The following is a 26817-nucleotide window of genomic DNA, read 5'->3' on the forward strand; positions in this document are numbered from 1 at the left end:
TATCTTTTACAGCTTCCATTACTCTGTTTGTTAACCATGCAGGCCTTTTCTTATACCTGTTTGTGCCTTTCCTAACTTGTGGTATATATTTTATCTGAGCTTCTAGGATAGTAGTTTTAAATAGCCTCCAAGCTTCCCCAAGGGTTTTGACTGTATTTACCTTTCCTTTCAGTTTCCTCTTCACATGCCTCCTCATCTCAGAGAATTTACCCCTTTTAAAGTTAAACGTGGTTGTGCCGGTCTTTTGGGGCAACCCTCTATTTATACAAACGGTGAAATCAATAATGTTATGGTTACTGCTCCCAAGCGGTGCGATCACTTTCACATCTCTCACCAAGTCTTGGGCATTACTTAGGACCAAATCCAGGATTGCCCCACCCCTGGTAGGTTCAGAGACCATCTGCTCCATAGCACAGTCATTGAGAGCATCTAGAAACTCAATCTCTTTCTCTCGACCGGAACACATATTGACCCAATCAATCTGTGGGTAGTTAAAATCACCTATGACGACACAGTTTTTACATCTAGCCACTATCTTTAATCCTTCCATCATATTATAATCATCCTCTATCTTTTGATTTGGTGGGCGATAACAAACTCCCATAGTTAAATTTCCTTTTGCGCCCTCTATTTCAACCCAAAGCATTTCTAGAAGGGAATCTAATGCTCTGACCTCAGTCTTACTGGACCGTATACCCTCTCTGACATACAGAGCCACCCCACCTCCAACCCTTCCCTCCCTATCCTTCCAATATAACTTATATCCAGGAATCTTCGTGTCCCACTGATTCTCCTCAATCCACCAAGTTTCTGAAATTCCCACAATGTATATGTTTTCTGCCAACACTAAACATTCCAACTCACCAATTTTACTTTGAAGACTTCTAGCATTTGTGTACAAACATCTATAATTTCCCAGGCAAGCTAGGCCCACCACCTTCCTCCTGCCACCTCGAGACTCTGGCAGGCAGTCCATTCTATTTGTCACCATCTCAGTGGACAACTCTGATCCATTACCCGGTAGAAAGGTATCAGCTAACCCTTCATCTCTTTGAGACGCGTCCTCCCGAACCAGAGACATTTCATCTCCTGTCGGCTTTCCCCCAAGATTTAGTTTAAAAACTGCTCTGCCACCTTTTTGAATTTAAGCGCCAGCAGCCTGGTTCCATCTGGGGACAAGTGGAGACCGTCTCTTTTGTACAGCTCCTGCTTGTTCCAGAAAGCATCCAAGTGCCTAACAAACTTACACCATCGTCTCATCCACACATTGAGACTTCTAATTTGTGCCTGTCTCTCCAGCCCTGCACGTGGAACAGGTAGCACTTTTGAGAAGGCTACCTTGGAGGTCCTGGCCTTAAGTCTCCCGTCTAGCAGCCTAAATTTTTCCTCCAGGGCCTCACGACTGCATTTCCCCACATCGTTGGTGCCAACATGCACCACGACCACTGGCTCTTCCCCAGCATTGTCTATCAGCCTATCTACTACACACGTAATGTCCACTACCTTCGCACCAGGCAGGCAAGTCACCATACGGTCAGTATGCAGTTTTGCCACCCAGCTGTCTACTTGCCTAAGGATCGAATCACCAACTACCAAGACCCCCCCTCTCTCCTTGCCCAGGGATGGTTCCTTGGCACGAAAGGATTCCTGCTCACCAACTGAAGAAGAGGTCCCTTCTGAGGGCGCATTCCCCTTATCCTCAGCCCAGTGCCGTGTTCCCTCTCGACCCTCATGCTCCCTGGCAGCAACGGGGCTGCCATGTTTAGAGCGGGGCTCATCTAACACATCCCCAAGAGTCTTCTCCGAGTGCCTAACTGACCGTCTCTGCTTCTCCAGGTCAGTCACCTTGGCCACAAGGGTACGAACTCGTTCCCTGAGGACCAGGAGCTCCTTGCATCGAGAACACACCCAAGACTTCTGTCCTGTGGGCAGATAGTCATACATGTGACAGTGCGAAACACTGAAAAGCCCCCACCCCCCTGCTGGCATTCTACCTTCATGATAGGTTTTTAAAAATATACAGTCCCCTTTTAAACCCTGTTAGTTTATGTGGCTCCCCGTCTAGAGAGTTATAGGGAGTTCCACTGAGGAATCGCTCTAATGGTCAGGAAGTTCTTCCTAAAGTTGAGCCGGAAACTCTTTTGATTTAATTTCAACCCATTGGTTCTGGTCCTACCTTCTGGAGCCACAGAAAATAATTCCACACCATCCTCTATATGACAGCCCTTCAAGTACTTGAAGATGGTGATCATATCACCTCTCAGCCGCCTCCTCTCCAGGCTAAACATGCCCAGCTCCTTCAACCTTTCCTCATAGGACTTGGTCTCCAGACCCCTCACCATCTTCATTGCCCTCCTCTGGACCTGTTCCAGCTTGTCTATATCTTTCTTAAAATGTGGTTCTCAAAACTGAACACAATACTCCAGGTGAGGTCTTACCAGAGCAGAGTAAAGCAGTACCATCACATTACGTGGTCTGTACATTATACTTCTGTTGATACAACCCAAAATTGCATTTGCCTTTTTAGCCACCGCATCACACTGTTGACTCATGTTCAGCATATGACCCACTAAGACCCCTAGATCCTTTTCACACATACTAGTGCTAAGACAAGTCTCCCCCATCCTATAACCATGCATTGGATTTTTCCTACCTAAATGCAGAAATTTACATTTATCCCTTCTTAAATCACCTCTCCAAGCCAAGTCAGTCAGTGGCTTGGAGAATGCATTTAAAGTTGCTTTCTTTTGACCTCTCCTCCATCCCTTCCTCCCTCATCTATTTGCCTTCCTTCCCCCCTTCCTTCTTTCCTGCCTGCCTTGCAGTTCTCAAACATCTGATGTTCATGTCCTACAGCTCTCAAACATCTGACATTTATTCTATGTGGCTCTTATGTTAAGCAAGTTTGAACACCCCTGATCTATGGCCTAACACTTTTGGTTTATTGAGAAGATAGCTGAAATCGTTAAGTACCTTACTGGCCACTTTGTACCAGGCTTCTGTTTATACTGAGAGAGCCTAATAGAGATGGTTTAACTTTCCTGAAGGACCAAGCAGGCATACCTAAGAAAGCTTGATATATAATGTAGCACAATGACATTAATCCCGACCCTCAATCAGATTCCTGTGGCATTTATTTGTTGTCTTTTGACCAGGGTTCATGACATAGCTCAACTCTCTTTTGGTTTCTTTCTGCTCTTTTTGATTTCATATCTTTTCTCCCCCTCAGGCAAGACAACAAGGAAAAGTCCCTATCCCATCCAAGCGGGGAATGGTACTGAATTCAGGGAAAGAGCTGCGCCAGAGGTCTTGGTACATGACACTATGACTGCAGATGAACACAGCCAATGTTTCCGGCAGTTTGGTTACCATGAGGCTGATGGGCCCCGAGAGATTTGCAGCCAGCTACATAGACTTTGCAACCACTGGCTGAAGCCAGAGAGGCACACCAAGAAGCAGATCCTGGACCTGGTGATCCTGGAACAGTTCCTGGCCATCCTGCCCCAGGAAATGCAGTGCTGGGTCAGAGGATGTGGGCCGGAGACCAGTTCCCAGGCGGTGGCCCTGGTCGAAGGTTTCCTCCTGAGTCAGACAGAGGAGAAGTGGCAGGCAGAACAGGTGAGGGGGTTTCCTTTGCTGAGTTTTCTAAGGCTTCCCAGCCAGATATTTCTGCCTCTAGAGAATTCACTAGACTGGGAAGAAAAATCCAATTCTGACTTTTACCTTTGTGGTTGGACCACTTTAGCTGGTTAACAGTGGCGGACTGGGTCTAAAAATATTGCTTGCCAGGAGACAAAGGGGGCCCACCCACAACTTATAAGGCTATCATTTAATTTTTATAATAAATAAATAAAATTTTCAAAAAATACGTAAGTGGAAAAAGGTACAATTAAAACTTTTGCTAAATAAATGCATACATATATTTAGTAATTAAGGTGCACATATATTGTACATTTTACTGGCAGTGTGCAGTAGATAGTAAATGTAAGTACAGATTGCCTTTTCTCCAGGGAAGCTGATTTCTGCCAGCTGGGGATCAGTTGTAAAAGCAGGAGATCTCCAGGCCCCACCTGGAGGCTGTGCAACCAACTAGAGCAGGGGTGGACAACGGTAGCTCTCCAGATGTTTTTGCCTACATCTCCCATTAGCCCCAGCCAGCATGACCAATGGGTGCGGCTGATGGGAATTGTAGGCAAAAAACATCTGGAGAGCTACTGTTGGCCACCCTTGAACTAGAGAATCACAGCTGAGAGTAAGAAAAAACAAACTCCTACAGGGTTTCCATGACAACCAGCCTCATAAAAAATAAACACTGATTCAGATACTTATATCAAAATTCCTGTAATCTAATCACTCTCACATACAATATTTTCACAAGTTATACCCTGACAACAAACACCAATAAATGTGCAAAAAAGGACCAAAATACTTCTATACAGTCCAATTCTCGAAGAAGGTCCTTTAACTTGAAGCAAGGGTCCGCAGTTCAATTCCTGTAGGGACCATATGGTGATAAAGGCCCTTTTCACACTTACCAGTGGAAGCCGGAAGGGAGTCGGTATTGTGCCGCCTTGCAGTAATCCGAGACAGGGATGGGAGTTTTCAGACACATGTTTTTTTTTCCGATAGGGTTCCGTGATTGAAGCGAGCCATTTCACACTGTTCTGCTCTTATCTCGCTTCCACCAGCGCCAGCCGTTTTTGCCTGCCGGCTCGCGATCTCCAGCTTTTCTTTTTTTTTTGGAACGTCCAGCAAAGATCGCTATAGCGCTATAGCGACGTATCACAACAGCAACACCATAGAGATGGCTAGGCTCTATTGAGATAAGTTACCAGGTTTCAGCGGCGGCAATATCTGGCATCTTAATGGAGCCCAGGCATCCCTATGGTGATGCTGTTGTGATACGTCGCTATAGCGCTATAGCAATCTTAGCCCGACGTTCCAAAAAAAAAAAAAAGCTGGAGATCGCATGCGCCGGCGGGTGAAAAAGGGCGCGAAAACTGCTCCCGGGTTAGATACTGGACATTTCACACAGCACCCCATAGCGATTTCAACCCGGAAGAAGGGGTTGAAAAGTGGAAGAAGCTGCTCTTTGTTAGTAACGACTCAGGCATGCCTCACTACCGGGACAGCCGCGGGACTGTGTGAAAAGGTGAGAGTATTCCGGTAGCAGCCAGTTACTGAATCGGGTCTGTCTGAAATGCCAGCAGAAACCCGTTACTGTTCAGTAACTGACCAGCTGGCATACCGGAATACTTAGGCTGTGTGAAAAAGATCAAAGTTCCTTCCACTGTTTTAGTCATCTTGTTTTGTAGTTTCAAAAACACAGCAACACAGTGACGAAGTAGTCCTTTTGTTTTCTCTCGTTTCGATAAAAGCTTTGACTAGCTTTTCAGACAGTATCAGTGCATAGGCAAGATGCCATGATTTTGGCACACAATTAAGTTACAGTTTAGTTGCAGTTCAGTTACAATTCAGGCAAGACTTGTAAATTGTAATTTAACTTAATTGTGACTTGGACTGTATATAAGTATTTTGGTCCTTTTTTGCACATTTATTGGTGTCTGTTGTCAGGGTATAACTTGTGAAAATATTGTATGTGAGAGTGATTAGATTATATGAATTTTGATATAAGTATTTGAATCAGTGTTTGTTTTTTACGAGGCTGGTTGTCACGGAAACCCCGTAGGGGATTGTTTTTTCTTACCCACCTGGCAACCCTAAATACAATGTAAATTTTAGTTGCATTACAGTAATAATATTGGAACTTCTATTATACTTTCAATCTACTAAAAGGTCATTAACATTTTTAACATATTGTCTAATGTTTAAAGGGGCCCACTTCATCGGGGCCCACCTGCCATCAGGCAAGCTGACACCCTGACCAGTCCGCCACTGCTGGTTAATGCAGTGATGAGGAGTCTGAGAGTGGGGCAGGATTCTCCTCCTTGGCCTGTACCATTCCTTCTCCTACCTGTCTCCTTTTCTGCTCTTTCAGATGTGGGGACCAGCAGTGAAGATGGAGGCAAAGTTCTCTGAAGAGGAAGGATTTCCTTTGGAGGAAGGGCAGAGAGCTCAGGCTCAGGAGTGTGTCCCACATGCCCTCTCACACGGTGAGGATGTTTTGTGGCCAAATGGGATTGAGGCACTCAGTGAAGTTGTTGGGGAGAACATTTAGGACAGGGGGGAAAGGAAATATTTCTGCACATGACAAGGTTAAGTTCTGAGATTCAGTGCCACAGCATGTAGTGACGGCCACTCCTTGGAAAGGCGATTAGAAAGATTAAAAGAAGTCAATTCCATTCTTATTCATATTTATTAAAATATTTTTGTCAATTTTCTTCCATGAATGGTACTCAAAGCAATTCAAGAAAAGAAAGGTAGACCTTTCTGGGTACAGATGTTAGCCATGGCTAGGCTTCCCAATCCCCAGGTCCCAGTGGGGGATTCCCTGGTTTTACAGGCTTCCCCCCCACCCCCAGTCAGCTGGCCAGCGCGGGAAGCTTCTCCCCAACAGCCATCCTGTACCTCTAGATCTTGGGCAGGACCTGCAAACGGGTCCAGTTTTAAAATGTGTGTGTGCCTTTAAATTGGAGCAGGAAGTACTTCATGGGGAAGGGTTAGCAACAGCAGACCTCGTGAGAGTTCAGCCCCTCTGTTTGTTTTGCTTTCCTCTTGGACACGTGAGTGTGTGTGTAAAAGAGCAGTGTAGCCCCTGTACTTTCCAGACCTCGTTGTGGAGGCACCAGAGACTCCTGCTTTGTTCTACTGCTTCAGACCAACACGGCTGCCCACTTGCACCAGAGACAGTTAAGCGTGTGTGTGAGTGAGAGAGAGAAAACGGGGGGAGGTAGTATTCCCTATGGAGACTTATTCTCATAGGAAATAATGGAGAATTGATCCGCGGGTATCTGGGGCTCTGGGGGGGGGCTGTTTTTTGAGGTTGAGGCACCAGATTTGCAGCATAGCATCCAGTACCTCTCCCCAAAATACCCCCCAAATTTCAAAAAGATTGAACCAGGGAGTCCAATTCTTTGAGCCCCAAAAGAAGGTGCCCCTATCCTTCATTATTTCCTATGGAAGGAAGGGATTTAAAAGATGTGTGGTCCCTTTAAATGTGATGGCCAGAACTCCCTTGGAGTTCAATTATGCTTGTCACACCCTGGCTCCTGGCTCCGCCCCCAATGTCTCCTGTCTCCACCCCCAAAGTCCCCAGATATTTCTTGAATTGGACTTGGCAACCCTAGCCATGGCAAATGAATGGAACTTCCATGTTCTGGGGCATTGTACCTCTGAAAATGCATTGCTAGTGGCCAACATCTGTCTTCTGTGCCCTTGCTGAAAGGCTTTCCAGGAGCATCTGGTGGGCCACCATCAGAAGGAGGATAGTTGACTATGGATGCCAACCTCTCACCTGGCATCTCTGTGATGTCTGGGGGTGGCACATGATTGGATGTGGTGTCAGGGCATCAGCAGACACCCTAGAAACTCATCTATAGTACCCTGGAGTTTTTATATGCTATGAAATCCTGTGTTGTTTTTCAGAGGGATGTGACAGCAACGTATCTTGCAATGTCATTCCTGCCCTCCTCTTTTTCTCCTGCCAGCCAGGACTGAAGGGTCTATGAGCTAGCTATTCATTTATTTATTTGGATTTATATCCCGCCCTCCCTGCCGAAGCAGGCTCAGGGCGGCTTACAACAATCAAACTAAAACAATCAAACAGTAGATAAGCTTTAGAATTTAACAATTAAACCAAGTTAATGATAACAATTAAGTAGTTTAGAACAATTTAAAACAATTTTGGTGCTGGTATCATTAATTTCAGTATGTTCAGCGATGTTGGGCATCCTCTTATACTATTATTCAGCTGAAGGCTAGTCGAAATAGTGGTTTTACAGGCCTTGCGGAACTGGGCAAGGTCCCACAAGGCCCTTACTTCTTCCGGAAGTTGGTTCCACCAGTAGGGGGCTGCAATTGAGAAGGCTCTCTCTCTAGTAGACTTTAGTCTCGCCTCCCTCGGCCCGGGGATCGACAATAAATTCTGCATCCCGGATCTAAGTAACCTCTGGGGAACATGTGGGGAGAGACAGTCCCTAAGTTAGACAGGTCATAGGGCTTTAAAGGTAACCTAGCTAGGGAGAGAACAGAGTGTCTGGGCCTTAGGTCTAATCCAGCAGGGATGTTGTCATGTTTCCAGAGATCACAGAGCTACTAATTAATGGACAAGGTGGGAAGGAGGAAGTGGAACTCTCAGAAAGGTTCAGGAGCTGTGCTCCTGTGAGCTCCCACTGAATCCAAGGCCTGCAGAGCACATTTCAGTTCTCACAGAAATCTCAACGGGTTAGCAGTTCTAGAAGCCCCAAAGGCACATAGGTATCTGGTATGTTTCTTCCAACCTTCTCACATTTAACTAAAAATCCTTACAAATTATGTCGAGTGTGCCAATGGGTAGATTTCAGAGCCCTGGGAAGGAAGGCAAACAAAGCAGGATTCACATAAGGAAATGAATGAGGGAGTCCAGGCTAACAATCTTTCTTCCTCTTTTGTCTCTGTCACAGGCTGTGCACAGGTGGTTTTCAACCGTTATCTTGGCAGGGATGTGGAAACGGCTGCTGCACCTCCAGTCCAGGTAGAGGGGATGAACAGGAGATAGCTGGTTTCCCCCAGGGGCTTTTGTTCCTGCAGTTGCTGCTCTGGTGTCTGACGGAAAGCAATTCTGAATGTCACTCTCTTGGCCCATGCCAAGCTGTACAATTCAGGGGTGTCAAACATGTCCAGGGGGCCGAATCAGGCCCCCAGAGGGCTTGTATCAGGCCCCCGAGCAAGTAGCTCTTGTCTGCTTCCTTCTCCCTCGCTTCCTTCTGCATCACTGCTTGCTTTGCAAAGCTTGCTCAATTGCACAGGAGCTACAGAGCAAAACCTTAATTTTCTCCATTGGTTGAGGCTCCTCCCTCTCCTGGTCCCCTGGGGAGGGAGGGAAAGAGCCAGAGCTTCCTTTGCCCACTTTCCTGGATCCCATAGGAGAAATATAAAGAAAGCACCTTTAAAATCAACAAGTGCTAATGCTTTAAGCATGTTTTCTTTTAAAAAATTTCTAAAAAAATATTTAGTCATGTTTGTGTGTATCGTTTAAAAAGTCTCTCTCTGCTACCTAATCTTAAATAGGTACACGCATGGCCTGGCCCAACACGGCCCAGCCCAGCCTGACAAGGTCTCATTTAAGTCAGATCCGGCCCTCATAGCAAATGAGTTCGACACCTCTGCATCCTGTACCCTCTCTGACTGCCCCCTTCTAGTGTGCCTTCTCTGCCTGGCATGATCGCTGACGAGGGAATCTGCTTTTTCTTTCAGTGTCCCTTTTCCTTTGAGGAGGTGTCTGTCTGTTTCTCTGAGGCAGAGTGGGCCTTGCTGGATCTGGGCCAAAGAACTCTCTATCAGGAAGTCATGCTAGAAAACTATGGGAATGTGGCCTTTCTGGGTAAGGATCTTTCATGGGTACCAAAGGTGCAAATTGCTGCCATTGGGATGAGGCATGAATGAAAATATTGCACATGAAGAAGAATTGCAGATTTATACCCCGCCCTTCTCCCTGAATCAGAGACTCAGAGTGGCTTACAATTGCCTATATCTTCTCCCTGCAACAACAGACACCCTATGAGGTGGGTGCGGCTGAGAGGGCTCTCACAGTAGCTGCCCTTTCAAGGATAACCTCTGCCAGAGCTATGGCTGACCCAAGCACCCTTTGGAAAGAAATTCAGTGGGAGTGGTGATGTCCTCCTGCATCAAAGTACCTACACAGGGGAGAAACCTTTTGAATGCTCAGAGTGTTGTTTTCAAGCCTGGCCCAAGACATGTCCCCTGTTGGGATTTTGAGGAGTTGGGGTGGCTTTGTGTGGTGTAAAAGCATCAAAGAGAAATGTTCCTTTAAGGATACTGTATTGCTGAGTTTACATGACAAAGTAGGGGGAGAAATATTCCTCTTCAGCACTTAAGGTTAGGAAGAAATGGCTGGGGCTCACCTGTTGCTCATTGTCTTCAATATTTGGGTCCTTATTCTGGCTGGATGATCAGGGAGGAAACCCCTTAGCTCCTTGACAAAAACGCCTTTGGTGGACTCTTTATTCCAGCAGAAGATGTAGAGGAGACCCTTGAGGAATTCCAGGGATTCTCCTTGGAAAAAGCCATAAATGAAGAGAAAATGAAAGAAACTTCAGAGATGGAGATGGACCACACAGGCAGGCGGGAAACTACTTTTAACATGTATATTATTGTATAATTCAATGCACAGCAGGAACACTTTGAGCATGGATGGAATTTCAAGTGCAAATCGGGCCTCTTTCTGTGGGTGCTAATGGGATCTCTCTCTTTCTGTCCAACAGAGGATCACAAGGGGAATGAGGAGGATGAGGAACTGCTTCTATCAGCAGATGAAGTCAAGGATGAAAACTTGAGAGGAATCTTTAGGACTCAAGGCAGATCGGAGAGGCTAAAAGGAAGCCACATAGTCAAGAAGAGGGATCGACCCCTTCCTTGCCAAGGGGTTGAATTCCGTGAAGCAATTCACATGGTGGAGGAAACATACAAGTGTGTGGAGTGTGCAATGATCTTCTCAGATGAAGCCCAATTTAATGTCCATTTGCAAATGCACAGCGGAAAGAAGACACATCAAGGCTTGGTGTGTGGAAAGAGCTTTGTTCGCAGAGCGGAGCTCCTTCAGTATCAACAGATACATGCAGGAAGTAAACCTTATACTTTCTCAGAGGATGGTGAGAGTTTCTTAGATAAAGCAGACCTTATAAAACACCAATGTATTCATTCAGGAGAAAAGCCATTAGAGAATGGTATTACATTCTTTGATGGAAGACAGGGAAATCTACATTTCCCAAGGAACATTATAACAAAGGCATGCAAATGCTTTCAGTGTGGAAGGTCTTTTAAATACAGATCAAAGCTCATTGTGCACCAAAGATTCCACACAGGGGAGAAACCTTTTGAATGCTCAGATTGTGGAAAGAGATTCAGTCAGAGTGGCCATCTTCAGCTGCATCAAAGAACCCACACAGGGGAGAGACCTTTTGAATGCTCAGAATGTGGAAAGAAATTCAGTCAGAGCGGCACTCTTCAAAGGCATTTAAGAACTCACACAGGAGAGAAATCATTTCAGTGCTCAGAATGTGGAAAGAGATTTAGTAGAAGTGTCCAACTTCGCAAGCATTTAAGAGGTCACACAGTGGAGACACCCTTTGAGTGCCCAGAGTGCGGAAAGAAATTCAGTGTGAGTGGTGATCTCCTACTGCATCAAAGAACCCACACAGGGGAAAAACCTTTTGAATGCTCAGAGTGCGGAAAGAAGTTTCATCAGAGTGGCCATCTTGAACTGCATCAAAGAACCCACACAGGGGAGAAACCTTTTGAATGCTCAGAGTGTGGAAAGAGATTCTGTCACAACAGCCATCTTTACAATCATTTAAGAACTCACATGAGGGAGAAAACTTTTGAGGCCTCAGAGCATGAAAAGACATTCAGTCTGAGTGGTGATATCCTGCATCAAAGAACCCACATAGGGGAGAAACATTTTGAATGCTTAGAATGTGGAAAGAGATTCAGTCGGAGTGGCTATCTTCACAAGCATCTCAGAACTCACACAGGGGAGAAACCTTTTGAATGCTTAGAATGTGGAAAGAAGTTCAGTCAGAGCAGCCATCTTCAACTGCATCATAGAACCCACACAGGGGAAAAACCTTTTGAATGCTCCTACTGTGGAAAGAGATTCAGTCGAAGTGGCCATCTGCACAAGCATTTAAGAACTCACACAGGGGAGAAACCTTTTGACTGCTCGGTATGTGGAAAGAGATTCAGTCAGAACAGCCATCTTCAGAAGCATTTAAGAACTCACACAAGGGAGAAACCTGCTGAGTGTTCAGAGAATGAAAAGAGATCCAGTCTGAATGACAGTCTTCTAAAACACTTGAGAACTGACACAGAAGAGAAACTCTTGAATGTGTAGAGTCTGGAAAGTCCTTCAGCTGGAGCATCACTTTTCAACAGCATCTAAGAACCCACAGTAAGGAAAGATCTTGTGAATGCAAAGAGTGTGAAAATAAATCTGTTCAGACCTGTGATCTTCAAAACCATCTGTGAACTCACACAGGGGAGAATCGTTCTGAAAGCTTAGAGTGTGAGAAGAGATTCAGTTAGTCTGGCCATCTTCAAGGACCCACACAATGAGAAATAATATATCTGCATAGCTTGGGGGAAGTGCTTTTCTCTTTTTTCACACCTAAAAGAAAACCACATACTATAGAAAGGGTTGAAACCATGTAATCTCTTGTAAAACACTTGTAATCCTGACCCTATTTTGGAATAGATGATAGAAATATTTTGACTGAGGACCATTCTCAGATGTGGAATTCTAGGAGGAGCTCCTTTGCATATTAGGCCACACACCCCTGATCTAGCCAATCCTCCAAGAGCTTACAAGGTTCTTTTTTGTAAACTCTTGGAGGATTGGCTACATCAGGGGTGTGTGGCCTAATATGCAAAGGAGCTCCTGCTAGAATTCCACCCCTGACCATTCTGAAATACATCTTACAGGCAAGAAAGAAAGGATGTGTTTTGATGGTGGGAGGAGATTCAAGACCAGCCTATATCTCCTTTGGAGAATCATTGAGGCATCCACACAGCTGAAGCTGGGTTTTCAGGTAGCCGGTTCCAGGTTGACTCAACCTTCCATCCTTCTGAGATCGGTCAAATGAGTACCCAGCTTTCTGGGGGGAAAGCGTAGATGACTGGGGAAGGCAATGGCAAACCACCCTGTAAAAAGTCTGCCGTGAAAACATTGTGAAAGCATCATCACCCCAGAGTTGGAAACGACTGGTGCTTGCACAGGGGACCTTTCCTTTCCTTCTGTCTTGCTTTTTGCAGGGTGGGCTGCATCTGAAATAGCAGCATGTTCTTGGGTGGGGCTTGGAGGAGGGATTTGCACAAGGGACCCCCACCCAGAGCAGAGAGGCAAAGGGTTGTGGTGCTTTAAGCTATGGTGGTTGGAGATCTCCCACAATTAGAACTGCTCTCCAGGTAACAGAGATCAGTTACCCTGCAGGTAAAAAGCTACTTTGCAGGGTGGATTCCGGGGCATTTTAAATGTCCCTAGGCTCCACCCACCAAATCTTCAGGTCTTTCTGAACCAGGAGTTGGCAAAACTAGGAATGCCAAGTCCAATTCAAGAAATATCTGGGGACTTCGGGGGTGGAGCCAGGAGACATGGGGGTGGAGCCAGGAACAAGGGTGTGACAAGCATAATTGAACTCCAAATGGAGTTTTGGCCATCCATTTAAAGGGACTGCACACCTTTTAAATGTCTTCCCTCCATGGCCCTAGAACTAACTAATGTATGCAGTAGCCAAATCACTGGATCACAACTTTAACACCAATAGCTCATGAAGTAGAATTTTCGCTCACAAGACTCCACAGCTTAAAGGGAGCATTGATCTCCACCCCTTCAAATACTATATAACTGTGGGTGCCACATACAGTGGGTGCTATATACAGTCTGTGCCCCCGTTACCCTAAGTAGGGAACCTCTTTGATATAACACCCTGGCCATGCATGTCCCCATCTCGGTTTTCTCTATATGGATTTCTGCACAACTGGACTGGTAAATATCACATCTGTAATAATCCCTGAAAGGTTCTATTCTTCACCCCTATTCTTCCCAGCCTCTTGATTGTGTGTTTATTTCGATTGCTTATGTGATTGTATTCCTACATGGCTCTTTTCTAGCAGGAGCTCCTCTGCATATTAGGCCATGTCCCCTGATGTAGCCAATCCTCCTGGAGCTTACAGTAGGCCCCATACTAACAGCCCTCTAAGCTCTTGGAGGACTGGCTACATCAGGGGGGCGTGGCCTAATATGCAGAGGAGCTCCTGCTTGAATGATATTGAACCTCCATATTATTGGTGAGAAATCCCCGCTACAATAATAGCTCTACCTAAGTCTACCTCTTGCTGATTCCCCATTGAAAAAGAGAACCCAGCAATTCTGGTAACAGTGGTGTTCAAGCCATGGCCAGGAGCTCTTAGGTTCACAGGAATTCTGAGGAAGCAATACACTAGTTCCAAGTTTGCTTAATAGGAGATCTTTTTTTTTTTTAAAGATCAAACTTACAGTAAAGGGCAGGCTAAGCTCTCATTAGCTGTGTCTCAGGTGCACATGCACACAACAAAACTTAGCCAAAATCCAGGACCACATACATAACTTTAAACTTCCATAAGAACATAAGAGAAGCCATGTTAAATCAGGCCAATGGCCCATCCAGTCCAACACTCTGTCACACAGTGGTCAAAGTCCTCCCCCCACAACCTACATGTCTTATACCCTAAATGCTGGCTGCAAGTAAAAAAAAAATTAAGCTATCCCAAACACTTGGAGGAGAAAGGCATCTTGGACCTGGCCTCCAGTGGGGGTGGGGGGGAGAAACAAGCACGACCATGGCAGAATAGGCCTGCTCTAGCCTGCAGGCCCCATTCCACGCTGCCCACTCCATAATTTTTCTAACACCTAGAGCAGCTTTTCCTTCTTTCTAAGATAACATGCCACCATAAGATATGCTTTGTAGGACTTGCCCGCTGGGAGGGTCAGCGCTCCCAGCTTCCCTTCCAAGGTCTGAGGCCTTGTTTTTGTGTCTCCCACTATTCAGTATCTGGTCACCACATGTGGAAAGTTTAAGGCCTTGAGTGCCTTTAGAGCAGGGGTGGGGGACCTTTTTTCTGCCAAGGGCCATTTGGATATTTATAATATCATTCGCGGCCATAAAAAGTTATCAGCTTAAAAAGCAGTGCTCCGTTGAGGGAGAACGATTCAGGCCAGCAAATTAATGCAAATAATTGTTTTTCTATTTGAAGTCATGTGGAGAGAGCCTAATCTGGCACACACACACACACTGACCCACCACCCTAGGCAAATGCCTAGGCCTAGGTCTTTTTTTGGTAGAAAAAGCCCAGCAGGAACTCATTAGAATATTAGACCACATCCCCTAATATTAGCATATTGTAGAATACAGATTCAGATTTGCATTAGAGCATGGACAGAATGCCAAATAGAATTGCACTAATGCAGATCACAAAACTCATTTGCTCTTATCTACCTTGCACTGCAGTTGCATTTGAACTGTTACCTTCAAAGTATTATATTTGCAGGGCTTGCTTTAAAAGTACATAGTGCTTATAAATAAGCTATGTTTTGCAAATATGGGTTTGAGGAAAGACGCAGGAAAGATGGTGGTATAGAAAGATACGGGTCTTTCCTCCTGCCACTAGTGGTAATAAAGGCATCTCTGTATCAATTCACTTGGAACTCTGGCTGTTGAGTCTCTTAATTTGGGCTAGAGGGTCTCAACTCTCAGCACAGGGGTGTGTGCAACAATATTAGGTCACACACTCATTAGCATATTAGGCCACACCATCTGGGATAATCAAGTGCAAATTGAACTGGTGGCAGCTGGGTAATAAAGGAAAATAAAGGGGGGAAGAAAGGAGAATAAAGGGAAATAAACGGAGAGAAGAAAGGGAAATAAATGGAGGGAAGAAATGGAAAGAAAGGGAAATAAATGTGGGGAAGAAAGGAGAAGAACGGGAAATAAATGGAGGGAAGAAATGGAAAGAGAGGGAAATAAAGGGGAATTAAGGGAAACAAAGAAATGGGGAGAAGAAATAGAAAGAAAAAAGGGAAATAAAGAAATGAGGGGGAAACTTACCTGAACTGTGACAGTGACTTTTCTAGGCTCTGCAGCAATCCTGGCTGGCCAGCCAGGTAAGAAGGCCACTGTGTGATTGGGCTCCACGATCCCTGCCAGCCAGCTGGCCCCCAGGGAGGCCACTGCAAAGTGTGGCTGTGTCTCATGATCCTCATTGGCCAGCCAGGCCCCAAGGAGATCGCCATGTGGCTTGGTTCGGCCCAGCAATCCCCGAGGGCCAGACCCTTGCCTTAGAGGAATAGCCACTTGACAACTGCCTGCCTTTCTCCTGGCATCACTTTTGAAACAGCATGTCCAAGATGGTGGAGGTCTGTATGGTATACAGAACCACTGCCAGCATCAAAAGGTATAAAGTTTTTATTAAAAAGAACATATTCATAAACATACTTTTAACGCAGCGTCAGATTGAGCAAGGTGTTCAAAAGATATGAGTAAAAACACAAATCCTTTGTCCCTTTCTCTATGCATACCCAATCAGATGCTAAAATATCAGACAGGCTCTTCTAGCTTAGGAATTCTAGATCTCTACAGAGTTGCCATTACCTTGAAGCTTTCTCCAGCTCTCCAGGGCAGCACATGAGAAAAAATGGCTGCCTCTTTCAGAACTCAAGAGTCCTGTGTGCTCTGATGGACTCAGCATAGAAGAGACCTGCACCTTGTTGCAATGCTTTTATCATCTCTTTCTCCTCCCACTGACCCGGTCAGGCCAGGTCAGAGAAGCATTTCCTGGTCTACTTCCTGGAGATTATTTCTGGCACCTTTCTAGTCTACAGTCCTCCACATCTATGTTCCCTGCTTGGAGAAGGGAGAAGAATTTGACCCACCCATTATCTCTCCTGCTTGATCTATTAGCACTTGTATATGTGCTGAGGTATGTTTGGAAAGCCATTGAACTGACTCACCCCACACATGTTCTCTGCCCGGGGGGGGGCACTTTTAAAAAGTAGAGTGGAGATTTCACTCATTTCAAACCTCCACAGCAAAAATAATTTCCTTTACAGCTACTAACATGCATGAGAGGGAGAGTTTCTCTTGGGAGGGGGCGGTCAGCATTGTCCATGAGACTCAAAGTTGCTAAATATGAGCATATAGCAAATATGGAGTCACCCGGGCCCAATGCAGGTGAGGAGGATAATTGGAATTGGAGAATTCATGCCCCACAAGGTTCACATGCCAACTCCAAAGATACTAGTCCATGTCCACAATAATAGACATTGTTGGGGGTCTGAATCCTTAGAACTTCCTGAGGAGTTGGGTTGGGGAACACAGCTGTGACGGAAAGCAATGGGTTAAGCATAAGCTGAAGACGCACAGGGCTGCGTCAGGTGACCTGAGGGTGGGGGCAAAGTGCTCGGAGCTCTCAGGGAGGGAAAGCAGTTGAAGGAGAGAAACTGCTGAGGCAGGAGTTCAGTCAGTTGGAGTCTGACAGAGTGGAGGCCTGTCAGAGAAGTCTGTCAGTGGGGACCTGACAGAGACTGAGAGGGTCAGTTAGTGCCGGCCAGAAGGGCTGAGAGGGCAGCTGATCCTGTGAAGAAGCTGGAGATGGAGACGGGGAAGTCTTCCAGAGACTGCCAGCTGGACAAAACCAGCCAAGAGGGCTGTGTGTGTGTGAGTCAGTTAAGACCTGAACGGTCACAAACACCTAGGAACCACTCGGAAGATCTAGTGAGGAGGTTGAGGGAGTGGATGTGGGTCTGAGACACCAAGAAGGGCTGAGAGGAGAGACTCCAGTCGAGGGGTGAGACTAGACACATCAATCCCAAGAGGCCAGACCTTGGCTAGAGGTGGAGAGTGAGTGAAAGGTGAACTGTGTAACTGTGAAAGACTCAAAACCAAAGAAAAAGTGATTGTAAGCTTGAAACAACTGAACAACATATAAGCCTGTGTAAATATCTCCCATATCCCCAGTTTAAGACTTTTTGTTACAATAAATCTGTGGTTTAAGTTAAAGTTCTCGTGAGCCTATATTTTGTGGGAAGAGTAAACAAAGCTGCTGTGGTCCCATCAAAACAAAACAAATAAAATACCCCGAAGAGACTGAAATATAGAGATCCAGTGAGGCCGTGAGGCGGGCGCTGCAATAACAGCTTTTTCCTTCCAACCAAAATGAATCCTACTGCCAAAATGCTTTCAGCTTCAAAATGCTGAGACCTCAAAAAGCACACAGCAGGCTGGACTGGGGAGGGCTTACAGTTGCAAAACGCTTTTTTTCCCTAGCAGTAACACCTTTGCATATTAGGCCACACACCCCTGATGTAGCCAATCCTCCTGGAGCTTACAGTAGGCCCTGTAAGCTCTTGAAGGATTGGCTACATCAGGGGTGTGTGCAAAGGAATTCCTGCTATTAAAAAAGCCCTGTCTGGATCTGCTTGTCAGATAAAAATGTTGGTGAATTATGAAGGTTGGCTGGTCACACTGTGTTTATGCCAGTAGCAGAGAAGCTATAGACTTCAGTTACCCTCAACGTCTCTATTTCTTCACAGGATTTGGGAAAATAAATGTTTTTGCCCATTTTTGCAGTTGTCAGAAAGAGTTAGCTTGGCAGATAACCTGAAGTAGTGAGTTTCACAGAGGAGGGCAAACACAAAAAAGACCTTTCTTTATGTAACTTCTTTCTGGGTGTTCCTGAACTTCTGGGCATTTGGAGAAGACCCTCATCAGAACCAACTAAAGGAAAGTTTTGCCCTTGTGTGGATATTCTGAGGAACACAAAAGGTTGATGGGCTTTAGGTCTTCCCACACACAGAGCATTGATGGTTGCTCCCCTGGGAGGACTCCTCAATGCTAAGAAAATATCAACTGATCCTTCAACCTGCAGAGCCCATCTCCATCTTTGCTTTCTCCCTGTGGGATCTATTTGAGGCTTCAAACATGGTGAAAACTCTGTCCACAGTCGGATCATTTACAACATTTCTTCTTGATTAGGGTAAGGTTTCTGTGTAGATTCAAGACTTCTGAAAGAGTTTATTCAGTTTTAATGCTTTGTATAGTCTATGGCTGTCTTGTAGGTGTGAAATAGGAGAAAAGATCTTTTCACGGGCTAAGCAGTTACGTGGTTCCTCCTTGTGTGGGTTCTTAGATGTTTTCAGAAAGTGCCACTCCAATTGAATTTCTTCCCACACTCTGATTATTCAAAAGGTTTCTCCCATGTGAGTTCTTAGGTGCATTTGAAGACTGCCCTTCCCACTAAATCTCTTTCTGCACACTAAGCATTCAAAAGGTTTCTCTCCTGTGTGAGTTCTTAGATGCTGCTGAAGATGGCCACTCCAACTGAATTTCTTTCCACACTCTGTGCATTCAAAAGGTTTTTCCCCTGTGTGGGTTCTTTGATGCTGTTGAAGATGGCCACTTCGACTGAATCTCTTTCCACACTCTGAGCATTCAAAAGGTTTCTCCCCTGTGTGGGTTCTTTGATGCTGTTGAAGATGGCCACTCCGACTGAATCTCTTTCCACACTCTGAGCATTCAAAAGGTTTCTCCCCTGTATGTGTCCTTTGATGCTTCTGAAGATGGCCATTCTGACTGAATTTCTTTCCACACTCAGAGCATTCAAAAGGTTTCTCCCCTGTATGAGTTCTTTGATGCTTCTGAAGATGGCCACTCTGGCTGAATTTCTTTCCACATTCTGAGCATTCAAAAGGTTTCTCCCCTGTGTGGGTTCTTTGATGAAGTTGAAGATGGCCACTCCAACTGAATTTCTTTCCACACTCTGAGCATTCAAAAGGCTTTTCTCCTGTGTGGGTCCTCTGGTGCCCTTGACAATGGCCACTCCGACTGAATTTCTTCCCACACTCTAAGCATTCAAAAGGTTTCTCTCCTGTGTGGGTTCTTTGGTGTCGTTGAAGATCGACTCTCCAGTAAAAGCTCTTTCCACATTCTGAGCATTCAAAAGGTTTCTGCTCTGGGTGGGTTCTTTGATGCCACTGAAGATTTCTACTGTGACTGAATCTCTTTCCACACTCCGAGCATTCAAAAGGTTTGTTCCCTGTGTGGATTCTTTGATGTTGTTGAAGAGTGCCACTCTGACTGAATTTCTTTCCACAGTCCAAGCATTCAAAGGGCTTCTCCCCTGTGTGGGTTATTTGATGCCGCTGAAGATTGCTACTCTGACTGAATTTCTTTCCACACTCTGAGCATTCAAAAGGTTTCTCCCCTGTGTGGGTTCTTTGATGCCGCTGAAAATTGCTTCTGTGACTGAATTTCTTTCTACATTCTGCGCATTCAAAAGGTTTCTTCTCTATGTGTGTTCTTTGATGCCACTGAAGATTGCTACTATGAGTGAACCTCTTTCCACACTCTGAGCATTTATAAGGTTTTTCCCCTGGTTGGATTATTTGATGCTGCTGAAGAGTGTCACTCCAACTCAACCTCTTTCCATTCTCTGTGTATTCAGATTTTTCCCCTCTATGGATTCTTTGGTGCACAAGGAGCTGTGATCTGTATTTGAAGTACTTTCCACACAGAAAGCATTTTTGTGCCTTCGTTTTGTTGTGCTTCGGAAAATGTATATTACCCTTTCTTCCATCGGAGAATGTCATTCCACCTTCTGAAGAGATAAACAGTTTCTCTCCTGAATGAACAAAATCTGATTTCTCTGAGAAGCTCTTGCCACGGTGGGAACTGTTATATGGCTTCTTTTGTGTATGTGTTCTTAGATGTCTAATTAGTTCTGCTTTACAAAAGAAGTTCTTTCTACACTCCAGGCATTGATGAGTCTTCAGTCCGCTGTGCATTTGTAAATGAATATTATATTGGGTTTGATCTGAGAAGTTCATTCCACACTCCAAGCACTTGTATATTTCCTCTGCCATGTGAATTACTTCATGGACATCCTCCCCTTGGCAAGGAAGGGGTTGATTCCTCTTCTCAGCTATGTGGCTTCCTTCCTGCCTCTTTGGTCTATCTTGGGTCCTGAAGTTTTCTCTCAAGTCTTCATTCTTGACTACATCTGGAGAGAGATGATGCAATTTCTCATCCTCCTCGCTCCCCCTATCATCCCCTGTTGGTAATAAAGAGAGAGACCCCATTAGCATATACAGAAGAAGAAGATATTAGATTTATATCCCGCCCTCCACTCCGAAGAGTCTCAGAGCGGCTCACAATCTCCTTTACCTTCCTCCCCCACAACAGACACCCTGTCAGGTGGGTGGGGCTGGAGAGAGCTCTCACAGCAGCTGCCCTTTCAAGGACAACCTCTGCCAGAGCTATGGCTGACCAAAGGCCATGCTAGCAGGTGCAAGTGGAGGAGTGGGGAATCAAACCCGGTTCTCCCAGATAAGAGCCCGCACACTTAACCACTACACCAAACTGGCTCTCTGAGGTCTGATCTGCTGTTTAGTTAGCATCAGGATAAAGCTCAGGGTGAAAGTTGCAACAACTAGAACAACATCACCGAGATGCTCAAAGACAATTATGTTACATGTTACGATTGCTCAAATATCAATGTTACATGTTATGATTTTTAAATATCAATGACTGGAATGATTATTATAAGCACTATACAAGAAAATAATAATAATAACAATATTAATATTGTCCAGTTTGGTGCAGTGGTTAAGTGTGCAGACTCTTATCTGGAAGAACCGGGTTTGATTCCCTGCTCCTCCACTTGCAGCTTCTGGAATGGCCTTGGGTTAACCATAGCTCTCACAGGAGTTGTCCTTGAAAGGGCAGCAGCTGTGAGAGTCCTCTCAACCCCACCCACCTCACAGGATGTCTGTTGTGGGGATAAAAGATATGGAAGATTGTAAGCCGCTCTGAGTCTCTGATTCAGAGAGAAGGGCAGGGTATAAATCTGCAGTCTTCTTCTTCTAATGCATAAATAAATAAATAGTTGTTCTTGTTATTTAGTAAATTTATATTCCACCCTATCCTACACATGAGCTCAGGGTGATTACAACATGCAACATAAAAACATGTAAGGCATTAAAAATTAATAAAAACAATATATTAAAATGTACAGAAATCTGGTTCAGAGCAGGAGACAGAAGGGTATAAGGTTAGAACAATTTCCAGCTGGCCACTAATTAACAATGTCATATTTCAAGTAGGCTTTTCAAGGGAGGGCAGTTTAGTTTAGTTTGGTTTACTTTGGACGTCCACTGTCTCACCCAAACGCCTGGTGGAACAGCTCCATCTTGCAGGCCCTGCAAAAAGGTAGCAATTCTGGCAGGGCCCTAACCTCTAACGGGAACATGTTCCACCAGGCTGGGACCACCACAGAAAAGGCCCTGGCCCTGGTTGAGACCAGATGTACATTCTTAGGGCTGGAGACAACCAGGAGATGTTGGTTTTCTAAGCGTAAAGCCCATTGGGGCACATACCCGGAAATGCAATGCACTTTCTATCAAGTTACACAATTTCAAAGGTATGCAACAGGGACAGGGAGAAAGCAGCAGAGAGAGAGAGAGAAACAGGGAGAAAGAGGCAGAGAGAGAGAGCGACTGCAACTGGGACAGGGAGAGAGCAGCAGAGAGAGGTAGAGAAAACAGCAACTGTAAGCACTGAAAAATAACCCCCCGCCCCGCCCCACCCCCTCACCTCATTTTTTATTCATTATGGGGACTCTCTCCCTCCCCTTTTTTCTCTTTTTTTGGGCGAGAGAGAGCTGGGGCGGGGAGGACTGGCCGCTGGAGGGAAGTAAAGGTTTCCCCCCAACCTTTACGGTTTATATTTCACTGTTGGCACTAAAAGTTTTTATTACCAGCTTATTGTTTGAGCATTGTAAATAAAGCGTTGTTATACTGCCTGGGTCCTCATGTATCTTTGGTCATGGTTAAAAGATACTTGCTACTAAGGAAGACAGGGGTGGTTGGGTGATCCGGGCCTTCTCTTACAAGCCCTTACCAGAGTGGTGGCAGCCAGTAGCAGGTCTTCCTGGTCCCCTACAGTGTGACAGCCCCTTTTCTTCCCTTCTTTAGATGTTTTATATTGCCCCTTCATACAAGTGTTACATCATCTTAGACTATATAGCAACTGTTTAATTGGTTTTATTCTTACTTAACTCATTCCGTTTAACTGTATATTGTGTTTTAGAAAGTTTTAAATTGTATATTTATAAATGGTTGTCATCTGCTCTGAGCTGGTTTCAGGGGGAGCTTGGTTATAAATCAAATGAATAAAATAAATCTATTGGTTGTTGTAGATTTTCTGGGCTGTGTGGCCGTGGTCTTGGCATTGTGAGACCTGACATTTCGCCAGCAACTGGCATCCTCAGAGGTGTAACCCAGAAAACTGGAGTTCTCTCTGGGTCAAATTGAGAAGAAGTCGGTAGGCAGGTAATTTATACCTACTCAGGCAGGTGGGGCAGGGCCAAGTCATTTTCTTGTGGGAGCTTCCTGGGCTGTGACATACTAATGGAGGAGTTTACCTAAGGGGGTTCTTTTGTATGTGGATTGGCTATAGAAAAATAAATCTACACTCTATTACAGTGGTTTCTTCCTGCTGTGCAATGAAGGATACACTTTAAACGTACATTAAACCTCCTGCATATGAGACGCTGGTTTGGAGTCTATTTCTATGGCTCCCCACCTCTGTGACTTCTTTGATGTGAAGTAAGGGCTGTTTTCCTACTGAAGCTCTTCCCACACTGCAAGCAATTATACAGTTTCTCCCTTAAGGGAATTTGCATCTGTAAACTGGCATTCATTCGCTGACAAAAGATCTTTGCAAAGGCCACACTTTCATTTTCATTGGATTCACCGGTTCACATGGAGGCCTTTATTCCCCCTTTTGTTGATTGACCTTCCTTCCTGGACTGGGATTTCATGGAAGCCCTGTCTTTGGCAAGCAATCGGCTTGTCACTTCTCTTACCTGTGTGACTTCCCTCCTGCCTCTGGGGTCCATCTCCATCTCTGAAGTCTTCATTCTTGACTTTTTCCAAAGAGAACCCCTGGAATTCCCCAGGTGTATCCTCTGCATCTGCTGCTGGAATAAAGAAAGAGATCTAATCAGGAGGCGCACAAGAAGCCAAGTCAACAGGCACAGGAAGAACAGTGTGCAGTTCCTTTCTCAGAACTTTCCCTCCCTCAAACTTAGCAGCTGCTCATGCTCTGCCCCAGCCAGCAAAGCGGTGTTTATATCAAGTCTACTAGAAATCTCAACCCTCCTCACAGCAACTAGAATGATGAAAGAGTTGGAACACTTTCCCTATGAAGAAAAGTTAAAACGCTTGGGGCTCTTTAGCTTGGAGAAACGTCGACTGAGGAATGACATGACAGAGGTTTACAAGATTATGCATGGGATGGAGAAGGTTGAGAAAGAAGTACTTTTCTCCCTTTCTCACATATGAACATATGAAGCTGCCTTCTACTGAATCAGACCCTCGGTCCATCAAAGTCAGCATTGTCTACTCAGACTGGCAGTGGCTCTCCAGGGTCTCAAGCTGAGGTTTTCCACGCCTATTTGCCTGGACCCTTTTTAGTTGGAGATGCCGGGGATTGAACCTGGGACCTTCTGCTTACCAAGCAGATGCTCTACCACTGAGCCACCGTCCCTCCCCTAAATACAAGAACTCACAGACATTCAATGAAATTGCTGAGCAGACGGGTTAGAACGGATAAAAGGAAGTACTTCTTCACCCAAAGGGTGATTAACACATGGAATTCACTGCTACAGGAGGTGGTGGAGGCTACAAGCATAGGGAACTTAAAGAGGGGATTGGATAAGCATATGGAGCAGAGGTCCATCAGTGACTATTAGCCACAGTGTATTGTTGGAACTCTCTGGGGCAGTGATGCTCTACATTCTTGGTACTTGGAGGGGGGCACAATGGGAGGGCTTCTAGTGTCCTGACACCACTGGTGGACCTCCTGATAGCACTTGATTTTTTTGGCCACCGTGTGACACGGAGTGTTGGGACTGGATGGGCCATTGACCTGATCCAACATGACTTCTCTTATGTTCTTATTCCCTCCTCACCCCCTCTGTATGTAATTTATGGGGAAAAGCAGCAAAGAATGATTCCCCCCCTCTTCACATTTAACTTTCCATGCAGCTCTTTTGATTCCCTGCTCTTAACTATTAAATACAAGAAGTTATCATGAAGTAAGGGCCGGGACTTTTTTTGTAGCAGGAACTCCTTTGCATATTAGGCTACACCTCTCTTATGTAGCCAATCCTCCGAGAGCTTTTTACAGCTTTTTACGTTCTTATTACAGGGCTTACTGTAAGCTCTTGGAGGATTGGCTACATCAGGGGTGTGTGGATTAATATGCAAAGGAGTTTCTGCTATTAAAAAAGCCCTGAGTGAGGCTAAGAAATGAGGCAGAAATCCTCCTTGCCTATTCGTTGCTCATTCTTTTGAAATAATCATGAACGATACTCACTCGCAGCCAGCTCATCTGGGAAGGAAATACTCTCTGGAGATCCTGTTGAGAAACTCTCTGGCCTTTCTTCAGATGCGGGACCTTTGTCTGTCTCCAGCACATTCTTTCTTACATTCTGTGGTTCTGTGGCACAGAGAAAAGAGAAAGCATAGCAAGCTTCAAGAGGGGATTGGATAGACATATAGAGCAGAGGTCCATCAGTGACTATTAGCCACAGCGTATTGCTGGAACTCTCTATCTGGGGTAAGTGATGCTCTGTATTCTTGGTGCTTGGGAGGGGCCACACTAACTCAGCTTAGAGGGAACACTGGTTGTAAAGACTGACAATTGAGAAATTAGGCCGCGGTCCCTTCCAGTGCCTTTCTGAGGGCCTCTAATCCCTGCCTTGGCCTCAGGTCAGGACACCCTCTGTGGTTCGGGTGATGGCCACAACACTGGCCTCAGCTGCCCATGGGCCAGCCAGGTGGCCTGGGTCAGTCTACTCAGCCACGCTGAACATCACTTTCATGGCCACCCCAGTCCTGGAGGCCTCCAGTATGGGGCAAGTAGCTGGGCAGGCATCAAAACAACATAGCCAGCTTGGTGTAGAGCCAGTTTGGTGTAGTGGTTAAGTACGTGGACTCTTATCTGGGAGAATCGGGTTTGATTCCCTACTCTTCCACTTGCACCTGCTGGCATGGCCTTGGGTCAGCCATAGCTCTGGCGGAGGTTGTCCTTGAAAGGGCAGCTGCTGTGAGAGCTCTCTCAGCATCACCCACCTCACAGGGTGTCTGTTGTGGGGGAAGAAGATATAGGAGATTGTAAGCCACTCTGAGTCTCTTGATTCAGAGAAAAGGGCAGGGTATAAAACTGCAATTCTTCTTCATATTGCTGCTCAATTTTTTCCCTTTTCTTTTCTCCCCCCCCCCAACTTTTAACGATTCATAATTGTACAGTAAATCAAATGAGAAAGAACGGTGTCAAGATATGTAAAGCATTAAACAAAAAAATGACATGCTGCTGCAAATAAATACACTACAATAAATAAATGCTTATGAAAAAAGTGCTGGTGCCAAACAATAAACAGATCTAGCATATGAGAAAACAACCCTCTCCCCTCCCCCCCAGGAAAAAAAATCCTAAAAGGGTTCCTTGCCTCAAAGTGTAGAATGTATCTTTCTGCATGGGAGAATAAAACTGAAAGAGAGATAAGGCCTATAGCTGTTCAATATTTTGATTCCTGCATCGTCCTAGTGGCGGCAGTTTGCACCTTTGCCACCTATGAAAGATCCTTACCCAGAGAGGCCACGTTCCCATAGTTCTCCAGCATGACTTCCCTGTACAGAGCAATTTGGTCCGGATCCAGCAGGGCCCACTCAGCCTCGGTGAAACCGACAGACACCTCCTCAAAGGAAAAGGGATACTGAAAGGCAAAGCAAATTCTCTGATCGGAGATCGTGCCAGGCAGAGAATGCACACTGGAAGGGGGCAGTCTGGGAGGGTACAGGATGGCTTGGCACAGGTAAAGAGAATGGCATTTGAAATCTCTATTGCTCAGACACCTTGGCAGCAACCTCTGTCACACAGACACCTCAGCAGCAACTTGGGGGGGGGGGTGTTTGTGGATTTCCTGCGTTGTTCAGGGGGTTGGACTAGATGACCCTGGAGGCCCCTTCTAGCTATATGATTCTATGAACTGCCCCCTTGAAGAAAAGGGGGAACCCAGGCTGTCCCTCGATCATCTCCCCTACCT

General features: G+C 45.5%; 1 protein-coding gene across 1 annotated transcript in view; it reads right to left on the reverse strand.

The window, feature by feature from the left end:
- LOC132571892 (uncharacterized) overlaps positions 1 to 26817 on the reverse strand; it is an 851656-nt gene that overhangs the window by 675620 nt on the left and 149219 nt on the right. Inside the window, exon 5 of the mRNA XM_060238684.1 lies at positions 26361 to 26487. Coding sequence (XP_060094667.1) covers positions 26361 to 26487 — 127 coding nt within the window. The remainder of the gene's footprint in view (positions 1 to 26360; positions 26488 to 26817) is intronic.

The sequence above is a fragment of the Heteronotia binoei genome, chromosome 5 (genome assembly GCF_032191835.1).
Source record: "Heteronotia binoei isolate CCM8104 ecotype False Entrance Well chromosome 5, APGP_CSIRO_Hbin_v1, whole genome shotgun sequence".
Lineage (NCBI taxonomy): Eukaryota > Metazoa > Chordata > Lepidosauria > Squamata > Gekkonidae > Heteronotia > Heteronotia binoei.